This window comes from Tamandua tetradactyla, chromosome 3 (genome assembly GCF_023851605.1).
Source record: "Tamandua tetradactyla isolate mTamTet1 chromosome 3, mTamTet1.pri, whole genome shotgun sequence".
Classification (NCBI taxonomy): Eukaryota; Metazoa; Chordata; class Mammalia; order Pilosa; family Myrmecophagidae; genus Tamandua; species Tamandua tetradactyla.
Genome location: NC_135329.1, coordinates 147,070,258 through 147,082,451, shown reverse-complemented (window position 1 = coordinate 147,082,451; position 12,194 = coordinate 147,070,258). Strand labels below are relative to the sequence as shown.

The following is a 12,194-nucleotide window of genomic DNA, read 5'->3' as shown; positions in this document are numbered from 1 at the left end:
TATGAGTTTGTTTATTATATTAGTTCACAACAGTAGGATCATGCAGTTTTGTCCTTTTGTGTCTGGCTTATTTCACTGGACATAATGTCCTCAACATTCATCCATGTTGTCACATGCAAAGGAATTAATTCCTTTTTATACCTGAATATTATTACACTGTATGCATATACCACATTTTGCATTCATTGTATGCATACCAATGAATGTTTACCCATTCATTGGCTGATGAACACTTGAGTTGGTTCTGTCTTTTGGCAATTGTGAATAATGCTGCTATGAACATAATTCATATGTGTAAATATCATATGAATTCATAATTCATATATGTAAATATCTGTTCAAGTCCCAGCTATCAGTAATTCTGGGTATATACCTAGTAGTGAGATTGCAGGATCATGTGGCAGTTCTAAATTTAGCTTCCTGAGGAACTGCTAAACTGTTTCCATAGTGGCTGCACCATTTTACATTCCCACAGCATTGCAGGAGTGTTCCAATTTCTTGACATCCTCTCCAACACTTGTAGTTTTCTAATTTTTAATAGTGGCCACACTAGTAGGTGTGAAATGATATCTCATTGTGGCTTTGATTTGCATTTCCCTAATAGCTAGTCCTGTGCTTTTTAGCCATTTGTATTTCCTCTTTGGAAATGTCTATTCAAGTCTTTTCCCCATTTTAGAATTGGCCTGTTTGTGTCTTTATTATTGAGGTATAAGATTTCTTTATATATACTGGATATGAAACCCTTATTGGACAAGTGGTTTCCAAATATTTTCTCCCATTGAATAGTTTTTCATTTCACTTTCTTGACAAAGTCCTTTGATGTGTAAGGGTTTTTATTTTGAGGAGGTCCCATTTACATGTTTTCTTTCATTGCATGTGCTTTGGGCTTAGTATAAGAATTGCCTACCATAAGATCTTTTTTTTGCAACATCAGTTTATTTCCCAGCATGCCAGGTTTCCATAATAAACCTATAGATATGGATTAACAGAGATTCTGACAATTAGAATAGGAAGATTTGAAAGGAAATACATATGCCAGAGAAGTTGGCATCATTTTTGTTTTTGCGATGCAACATTCAATTTCTTATTCTTCTGTTAACAGCTTTCTTGATTTCCTTTTAGGTGAGATTGTCAGAACCCTAACTTCTCCAAGGCAAAAATGGACATGCAACCCAAGTTAAACCAGTCAGATTCTCTGTCTTGGCCTTGTATCTTGAATACAGGAGACTGGAAAAAAGATTGAAGTAGTTGATCCAAGACCGTAGATTATCTAGTAATGCCTACTCTCTGATTCCTTCATTTCTGAAGCCATACCTCCTTTGAATTTTTTCTTTTTTAAACATTTTTATTGTATGGTATATAGTTTTTTGAAAAGTTTTTTGAAGAGCAGTAGTTTTCAAAGCACTCTTATACAAGTAGTTACAGGACAGATACCATAGTTTGTCATGGGCTCCTATAGGATCCTCTCAAATTTTTCCTTCTAGCAACTCCAGATTATAGGAAGCTAGAAGGCATAAATATTTTTTTTTATCATGATCGACTGTTTTTCTTTTTTTGTGTAGAAAAAAAGCAATAAATTTCAAAGCATAGAAACAAAATTAGTTGTGGAACATATTTAAGAATTTGGCATGGGATACAATTCCACAATTTTAGGTTTTTACTTCTAGCTGCTCTAAGACACTGGAGACTAAAAGAGACATCAATTTAATGATTCAGCAGCCATATTCATTTATTAAATCCTATCTTCACTGTTTAACTCCACCATCAACTTTTATCTTTCTTTCCTTCTCTTTAGGGGTGTTTGAAATATGGCCATTCTAACTTTTTCATGTTGGAAGGGTCTATCACTAATATAGGGTAGGGAGATGAAAGTAGCTGATGTTCTGAAGAGGCTGGGCCCTCTTGGTTTCAGTACTTATCTGGTTGGTGACCCATCTGGAGTAGGTTTCTGGAAAGCTACACTAGTGAATGGAATCCTTGTGGGTACTTGCTCTAGGTGTTCTTTAGGATTGGCTGGAATGGTTCTAGTTGAGGTTTGGCAGGTTATGACAGGTAGCACTGTCTAACTGAAGTTTGCCTAAGAGCAAATCCCAGAGGAGCCTTTTGACTCTATTTGAGCTCCCTCTGCCACTGGTATTTTAATAGTTACACTTCTTTTCCCCCTTTTAGTCAGGATGGAATTGTTGATCTCATGGTCCAGGGCTGGATTCATCCTTGAGAATCATCTTCCACATTTCCAGGGAGAATTTCACCCCTGAATGTCATGTCCCACGTAGGGGGGAAGGCAATGTTTTCACTTGCAGAGTTGGGCTTAGAGAGAGTGAGTCCATATCTGAGCAACAAAAGAGGTCCTCCAGAAGAATAACTCTAAGGCATACTCATATGTAGGCTAAGCTTCTATGCTACCTGCATAAGCTTCACAGGAGTAAGCCTCAAGATCAAGGGCATAGCCCTTGGGTGTCCCTAAAGTTTGACACAGTATTAGGGTATTCCCTGATGGTAAAGTTTAATAATTCCGTATTTTTTCTCCCATCCCTCAAGGGACTTTGTATCCCCCCAATACTTTTTGATTTTCTGATTAATATACACAAAGATGTATACAGGCATTGATATAAGCTATACAGGATTAAAGAACCTCTCTCTTATTCTGGGCTCCCTGTATTTCGGTTGTTCAAATGAGCTATATGGAAGGTTGAGTTAGATTATGTGCTATAGAAAATTTCGGTTCCAAACCAAATCAACCTTTCTTTCTTTGGTTTCAAAGAGTATGTGTAGTTCTAAAATATAGGCAATGACAAGATCTTTTTTTTAACCATTTAAAAAATATTTTTACTGACAAATCTTCATACACAAACAGTCCATACATGATGTACAATCAGTGGCTCACAATATCATCACAAAGTTGTGTATTCATCACCATGATCATTTTTAGAACATTTGTATCATTCTAGAAAAAGAAATAAAAAGGAAAAAGGAAAAAACTTTTACCTCCCATACCCCTTACCACTCCTTCTCATCGACTGCTAGTATTTCAGTCTACCCAATTTATTTTACCCCTTAAACTCCCTGTTATTTGTTTATTTTTTATCCATATTTTTTTACTCATCTGTCTATACCCTGGATATAAGGAGTACCAGACACAAGGTTTTCGCAATCACAGTCACATTGTAAAAGCCATATCATTATACAGTTTTCAAGAATCAAAGCTGCAGAAACATAGCTCAACAGTTTTAGGTACTTCTTTCCAGCCATTCCAATACACCATAAACTAAAGGGATATCTATATAATGCATAAGAATAACCTCTAGGATAACTTCTTGACTCTATTTCAAATCTCTTTATTTTGTCTCATTTCTCTCTTCCCCCTTTTGGTCAAGAAGTCTTTCTAAATCCTGTGATGCCAGATCCTGGCTCATCCTGGGAGTTCTGTCCCACGTTTCCAGAGATTTACACCCCTGCGAGTCATGTTGCACGTAGGGGAAAGGGCAGTGAGTTCATCTCCTGAGTTGGCTTAGAGAGAGAGGCCACATCTGAGCAACCACAGAGGTTCTTTAGGGGTGACTCTTAGGCATAACTATAATTAGGCTTAGCCTATCCTTTACAGGAATAAGTTTCATAGGGGTGAACCCCAAGATTGATGGCTCAGACTATTGATTTGATTGTCCCACTGCTTGTGAGAATATCAGGAATTCTCCAAGTGGGGAAGTTGAATATTTCCTTCTTTCTCCCCAGCCTCCCAAGGAGATTTGGCAAATACTTCTCTATTCACTGCCCAAATTACTCTAGGATCTGTCAGGGCATCACACTAACCTGGACAAGTCAATAAGATCTCATGCCATATTCAAGTTTCCATGTACTTAAATGATGTTCAACTAAACTGCCCATACAAGTTAAATTAGGTAATGCACGGCCCAAAATATAAGTTTTACACCAACTAAGCATCTTCCCTTTGGTCTTACACAGAAATTGAAGTTTTAAAATATGGAAGATATCATTCTTTACCCTGTCTTCTGATCTCGTTCCTATCCACATTAGCTTTATTCATATCTCTAGTAGACATCTGACCCCTTTCTCAACCCACAAGATCTTGAAGATGCTTCCCTACATATTCTTCTAGGAGCTTTATAGGCCTGGTTCTTATATTTAGGTCTCCGATCCATTTGCATTCATTTTTTTATATGGTGTGACACAGGGGTCCTCATTCATTCTTTGAATTCTTTGTGTGACTATCCAGTTCTCCCAGCACCATTTCATGAAGAGACTATTCTTTCCCAGTTGAGTGGACTTGGCAGCCTTGTCAAAAAGCAATTAGAGAGGGGTACATGGGTAGTTTAGTGGTTAGAATGTCCATCTTCCATGAGGGGGACCTGGGTTCGATTCCCAGACCATGCAACCACCCCCACCCCCCCAAAAAAGAAAGCAATTATGGAGTGCACTGGCAGTTCAGTGGTAGAATGCTCATCTTCCAGCAGGAGACCTGGGTTCTCTTTCTGGACCATGCGCCCCCCTCAGAAGAAAATCAATTGGCGGTAGATATGAGAGTCTATTTCTGAACTCTTGGTTCAATCCCAATGATCTTTACATTGATCCTTATGCCAGTTCCATGCTGTTTTGACCAGTGTAGCTTTATTATAATGTGATTTAAAGTTAGGTAGTGTGAACTTTTTCTGAAGATATTTTTAGCTATTTGGGGCACTCTGCCCTTCCAAGTAAATTTAGTTATTGGGTTGTCTATTTCTGCAAAGTAGGCTATTGATATCTGGATTGGGGTTGTATTGATTATGTAATTCAGTTTGGGTAGAATTGACATCTTAATGATATTTAGTCCTCCAGTCCTTGAACACAGAATGTTCTTCCATTTATTTATTTGATTTCTTTTAGCAGTGTTTTGAAGTTTTCTGCATATAAGTCCTTTACATCCTTGGTTACATTTATTCCTAGTATTTGATTTGTTGGATTGCTGTTGTATGTGGAATCTTTTTCTTGATTTCCTTCTCAGATTGCTGATTACAAATCTATAAAAGTATTACTAATTTCTGCATGTTGATTTTTGTATCCAACTATTTTGCTGAACTCCTTTATTAGCTCTAGTAGCTTTGTTGTAGTTTTTTTGGACTTTCTATACACAGGACCATGTCATCTGCAAACAGTGAAAGTTTTACTTCTTCCGTTCCAATTTGTTTGTTTTTCATTTCTTTTTCTTGCCTAATTGCTATGGCTAGAACTTCTAGCACACTGTTGAATAACAGTGGTGACAGTGGGCATTCTTGCCTTGTTTTAGATCTTAGAAGGGAAGCTTTCAGTCTTTCAGTATTGTGTGCAGTGGTAACTGGGTGTGTTTCGTATATGCCCTTTATCATGTTCTGAATAAAAAACACTTTTTGCCTGTTTTGCATCAATTGAAATGATCATGTGGTTTTTCGCCTTTGGCTTGTTAATATGGTATATTACATTAATTGATTTGCTGCACTGAACCACTCTTACATACCTAGGATAAAACCCACTAGATCATGGTGTATAATTCTTTTAATGTGCCTCTATAGTTTTTTTTAATTCCTTTCATGTCTCTACCTGCTTTTGCCTGGAGATCTAATTCTGGGAGGAGGGCCACCCTAGAGAAAACTTTCCCATGTAAGCATTTCCCAGCCCATACAGGGCCAGGGTCAGGGAAATTGCCCTGAGGAGGGGATCAGGAATAATACCAAAAGCCTGTTTGATGGCTTCATAAATCTGTACTTTCCTTGCCTGCCCAACAAATGCAGCCCTTCAACTACTGTTCCCCACAGCTCTGAGAGAGCACTAAGTCTTTAACTCTCCACTGCGTCTACCCTTGGTGATGGTAGTTAGAACAATGGCTGTTGCTGCCTTTGTCCAGGACAGGTTCAGACAGTAGCTCAGCCAGGACCCAGTGATCCATCTTCACTTCTCAAAAGCCATGACCAGTGATGGGCTGTGCCCACCTCTGTTCTTGGGGGAGAGAATTTTGCATCCCTTTCTGACTCCAACAAGCTATCCTGTGACTGGACCCCAAGATAGCCTGCTGTGAGAATAGGGGATGGGTGCCTCTGGGTGGTGAGAACAACTCACTATTCTCCACCATAGTTTGTCTCTTTCTCCTGGATGTTGTGCAGCATTCTTCAGGCTGCTGGAAGTCCAGAACAGTTATTTCAGACAGTTTCTGCCTGTTCAACAGCCATTTTTGTGGAAAGACTAAGTCTCTGTGCTCCCTACTCCACCATCTTCCCTGGAAGTCTTCTCTGAACTATTTATTGGTAGCTGCTTATCTATCTAACTGCTACTGGGATGCCATTTCTGGTCAGCTATGGCCCAGATCATGTGAAAGTAGGATTGCAGTTTTTTTTTTTTGTTAACTTACAGATACCAAACAATATATTGTGCCAAGGAAGCTGAGGTGAGAGACACTTCAGCATCAGCCTCCTACTGTGCCAGAATTTGCCCTCCTTAGTAAACCCACAAACCCTTTGTGTGCTCCTTAATCACCGGTTTCAATGATCATTCTTCAGTGTCTCTACTGTTTTGGGCCGGTGGGACTTGGTTTGGGGCTATGAGTTCTATGTCACAGCTTCTTATCTTTGAATCTCAGAAACCAAAGAGTGGGGTCATGTTTTTTTTCCTTTCAGAAGACCATCAGATCCAAAGATATTGATTTTGTATATCAAGAAGTTGAGGCCCATTTTTCTAAACCATTCAGGTTTCCTGCCCAGTTGACCATTCCCCCCTTTTCCTGGCTCCACATGAATTGTCTTTCACATGATACCCTCCAGATTAGGAGCTTAAGCTGCTTGGAACCACACAAAGAAATTGAGACACACATGGAGATTTAGGTGAACTCTGAGAGTGAATTTATATTCTCTTTTAAAATCTTGAATTAACTACAAATCATACTCCTTAGGGTTGAAGGATAGTATGGCAGTATTCGTATGTCCTCAATGAAGTCCATAAAATGACTTGAATGTTTACAGGCAAAATTTCATTAGTATTGAAAAATATTATTGAATTAATTATTATTTACTTATTAACACAAACCTCAATATAATTACCCCTCCAGACACACATATGCCCTAGCTAAGGAAATATGTATATATCTATAAATTACTGCATTAAGGTTTTGTTTCATCCTAACTATATATCTTCAGTAAATGAGTTCACCTGAACTGGCTTTTTTTCCAAATAATTGCTCGTTCATATATTTGCTGTATTCATTCATTCATTCATTCTTCATTTATTCATATAATCTTTTATTCATTTAGTAAGCAAATATACTTGAACACCTCGTGCCAAGGAATTTCTACATCATCTGAGACTTTCACTTTTACATTCTTATGACTGTCATTAATACTCTTGCTATAGTTCTCTAATTCAATTTGTGTGGTTTGTTTGAAAACATAAATGAAGTGTGAGATTATAATTTAAAGATTAGATTCAGTGTTTGAGTCTGTGACCATTTTTACTTGCACTACGTATGCTAGATTCAGCCTTCTCAGTGAACTTTTCAGGAATTTTCTTGCCTCTGTAGAATCCCTATGGGTTCACCTTCGTGGCCAGCAAAGCCAGGTGATAAGGCTGGCCATACCTCCCACACCACAAAGCTGGGTCTGCTGGTTTGGCTACATAGCCTCACAGTCAGAACTTTTGACTGACAGTTATTCCTCAACAAAGCGTTCCTGATGAGAATTCAGACCACGCTGTCCTCTCTCCTTTCTCTGATTCTCCCATCTGCCTCATGCGTTTGTGTTTTTAATCTCTTTCCACTTCCCTTTCACACTGTTGCCTACATCCTCACTCATGCAGAGCATGGGGAAATGGACTTGAAAAGCAGATGTTCATTCACTTCATGCTCTGCATGGTTCCTGGATGCACTCTCTTCCATTGAAGTGTTTCTCATTTCCTGGGTTTTATTGTCCAGGGTGTATGGGAACTCAGGTTCACTTCTCTCCAGTTACATTGTACGTTCTCAAATGTAATGGGGGAAACACAGTTATACTTATGACTCTGGGGGTTAAAATAATTATCTGGTCAGTTTGACTGAACAAGAAGAAGTTCATTGACTTCAGGATGCTTTCATTGAAATAAAGCAGAGAATTTAGCCCAAAGAAACAAAGACTTTACTGAATATGACCTTAGTAACTGTAAGAGTGAGAGCCAACAGCAAAAATTAACCTTGATGTTTTTATGTAAGAAGCAGTTGAATGAACACAAGTGACTTTCTTTGAACATGTTTGTAAAATTGTATCCCCAAAAAATAAGGACTGAAATTAATAAATATTTTAAGTGATAAAATGGGAAATATTCAGTAATATTAATTTGATGTTTATTCTTTCAGATACAGATGAATATAGACCTCCTGTTTGGAAATCTTACTGTAAGTATACTAATAATTTTAAATTGGGTGGGTTATAGTGCTTTATAAGTTATATAAAAATATTGGAAACACTATATATAAAGAGCTAAAATCAGATTCATTCCGTTGTGTACCCCTTAGTGAAAATTTATTGGGCACCGCATAAGAGAAGTAACTTTGTTGAACTGGGATATTTCCACAAAGTCTAGATACAGTGTGCATATCTGGAATACATCTCATCCACCTGTGCTTGATGAAATTCCATGTAATGGAACTTGGCACCATTTGTTGAAAATGACTGATAAAACTAATGCAAAGAGAAGCTAATTAAAAATTGAAACAACCTAATTATTTTCAGATCTTGATTTTTTTATGTGAAAAAGGAATAAATACATGATTATGAGATTAAATGAGGTAAAATAAAAGTGGCCTTTTTTAGGAATTGTTTTCCCAAAATATAAAAATTTCATTTTGTTTAATGCCACTCTTTAAACTTTGCATTAGTATAAAATATTTCTTCAAAACAGTCCAAATTCTTAATCTTTTATTTTCCCTTATTTCCTAGAGTACATTATCTCATCAAGTAATAGATATTTCAGATTTTTAAAAAGTGGAAAAAGGTTACTAAAATCAAAAGAGTTTTAAAAAATTCCATGAATGCACTATTGCAAACACCCATCCTGTAGATTTTTGTTTGTTGTCTGTAAAATCCAAAAAAAGCAAACTAAAGAATAGAATATTAGTATCTTTGTTAATGTTGAGAGTTATTCTAAATTTTGGTGTTTGTAAGTTGGTGAAATTCACTGATGGAAGAAGCAGAAATTTATATATTCTTTAGTTTTATGTTCCCAGAACAATGGATAGTTTTATTTTAATAGGTTGCCATATCGGACTAATTATAGTAAGTAAAATATGAACAGACTCTACAAATATTGCTGTAGATCCCTTTTCCGCTGCTGGGTCCTTTTTGTTATGGGAAGTAGATTTCTAAGATGTCTAAAAAATGTTCTTTACCTCCTGAAGATTTTGTCTCAATCTCATTGGTTGGAAGCCTCTTTTAAATTCTTCTGTCTGTAATTTACTGGTTTTCAGTTCAGCTTTATCCCTTTTGCTTTGACTCGTGCTCTGCACAGTTTTATGTAAGAGCATTTGTGAAGTCTCAGACTGTTATGGAATCATGGTGGTGATTCTCCCCCCGAAGAACACTGATTAGAAATGTAATATATGCAGTTTGTCTTTTTTGTCTCTTCAAATGTCTTTCAATGCTACTTGTCTTTAAAAATGGCAGACTTCTTTTGTTGGTGGCAATTGTATTTCTGAGTTTTATAGTTTATCTTAATCATTTCAATACCCCATTTCCTCCCCCCCCTCATTTTAATAGTAGAAACAGGGAGGAAATTATTAGAATTGACTTTTTAATCTTCTACCATCAAATGAAAAAGCCCCCATTTCAAGAGAATATATTCTTATTAAACTGTGCTAAGGCCAAGAGGAAAGATCCAGTTTTAGTTTGTATTGACCTAGTGAATTTTTCTTATAAAATCGTGATGTTAATTTTCTAAGAATTTGAATAAGTGCAAATTTTAACTAAAAAAAGTGCATTCTAACAAGTCATTGCTATGATGATCCATATAGATTATTAAATGTTTATCAAAATTATGATCCCAGAAAAATTATGATTTAAGCTCATTTTATAGTTTTGTATTCAGCTAACTGTAAATAATTTCTTATAACATGCTTATTAAGAGTACCTTAAGAGGTTCACTGTGCAGGTGGCTCTGCGTTTTCTTTCTTTTTTTTTTTTTTCACATGGGCAGGCATCAGGAATTGAACCTGGGTCCCTGGCATGGCAGGCAAGAACTCTGCCACTGAGCCACCGTTGCCCAGCTCTGCATTTTAATGGGAAAAGTTTTAAAGAATAGAGAGCCTGTGACACCCTTATTTCCTTATCTCATCAATTTCCTTATCTCAGCCATTCCAAGCATTCTACAATTATGGGACCTCTGACATTGTTGCTCAATAGGTAAGATGAAGGACTTTGAGGAAGAAAACCATAAGGGAGCTTCTTGTTGAGTTTAGTTGTTGTTCTTTGCAAAATCAAGGAAAACCCAAGGAAATTTTAAGTAACTGAGGTCTGCCCAATATACTTAATAATTGAGCTGTGACTACTTTGTTTAATCCTGAGGCTGGATCTTTGTCTAGTTTAGAGTTGATAACTGACTATAGATTCTAACAGTCTTTTGGACAGCAAACCATAATGCATTCATCATCTCTGTGGTGTGACTTAAATTTTTGTTATTAAAAAAAATTTCCCAAATGGTATATATTTAGATATAGTAAAATTGCAAAACCCTATAATTAGAATGCTAAATAACAAATTCACAAGAGTGGCCACCTTTGTAAGAGAGAGAGGAAAGTGACTGGGGAGAGGGGAGAAGTATCACAGAAGCCTTTAACTGTACTGATGTCTTATTTCTTAAGCTGAATATACAGAAGTTATAAAATGAACTAAAATTTTTTTCATGTTCCTCAAGTATTTCATTTTCAAATTACAGTAAAATGAAACAAGTTTGAGAGCAAATATTTATTAAACTATGTTTTCAGATTTTTAAAAAACACTTCCTAACAGCTCAACATATAAGAGAAAAAACCGTACTGTTTTACAGAAGTTAAGAAAAATAAGCCTGAAATGGTCTAAATATAACAAAACTTTATTCTGGGCTACTATAGATGCTCTGTACTATGTACAGTATACTGAAATACTGTACATAGTATTTTGTTTGAAAAACAAAATCTGTGTTACTTTGAACCTTTGCTTAGTGTTAATATTCAAATGTAGTTGAAGCACATTTATGTTTATCTGAAGGGAATAAGATAAAGAATTACCTGGTTATCCAAGTACTTTAATAAATTTGTTTTCAGGAGACTAGGTTGTTCAGTAATGCTGTGCGTATACTGTATATTTATGTGATTATTTATGTCAACCACTCTCTCCTTCTTCTGCTTAACCCCATACCTATCTGGTACATGACAGCCATTCTAAGCATTCTACAATTATGGGACCTCTGACATTGTTGCTCAATAGGTAAGATGAAGGACTTTGAGGAAGAAAACCATAAGGGAGCTTCTTGTTGAGTTTAGTTGTTGTTCTTTGCAAAATCAAGGAAAACCCAAGGGTGCTCTTTCAGGCAATTTAACATTAGTCTCTGCTATATTGGTCGCATGCCTTATGCTGATTATAAGAGAATTTTAATATACTTACATCATTCATCTCTGTCTGCAAGCTCCGTTTCTACTAATGACATATGAACTGGATACTGTTCATCTTCATTTAATGTAGCTATTTGTTCTGGTGCCTGAGCCTAAAATTAAAAGATACTGCTTTCAAGAAAACACACACACACACACACACACACGCACAAGTCTGTGTTACTTTCCCAAATGGTAATAAAGCACACATTGCCCAAATGGTAATAAAGCAGGTATGTCGGTTCATTAAGGAGATGATGGCAGTGAAAGCCATTCAAAATGTTCTACTTGTTCACTTTTATTCTGTGTTACATCTGTAAAACTAAGGGAAACAATTTTATTTTAATGTCAAAAGGGCAACATGCTAGATTGCTTTGTTTTGTTTTCTATCTTTGGCATGGGGGGGTCTGAACAACTTGTTCTGTGATTCTGTAAGAAACTTATTTTACCCATGCCTCTGTTATGATTTCCAATTTTGGTTCAAATGAGCTTGTAAAAACATAATTCTTAAACCTTGCAAATACAAACCAATAGAGAAATAGAATTAGCATTGAGTTGATATTGAGGACTCTTTTAAAGCAGT

General features: G+C 36.4%; 1 protein-coding gene across 7 annotated transcripts in view; it reads left to right on the top strand.

Annotated features, from left to right (window-relative positions):
- The window catches only part of CHN1 (chimerin 1), a 211,851-nt gene that overhangs the window by 46,297 nt on the left and 153,360 nt on the right, over positions 1 to 12,194 (top strand). For 6 of the 7 annotated variants that reach the window (XM_077154198.1, XM_077154201.1, XM_077154197.1 and 3 more), the window contains one exon: positions 8,345 to 8,383. In XM_077154198.1, the coding sequence (XP_077010313.1) occupies positions 8,345 to 8,383 (39 nt within the window). Of the gene's footprint in view, positions 1 to 8,343; positions 8,384 to 12,194 lie in introns of those variants that run through there. The other variant, XM_077154199.1, reaches the window with a different exon arrangement.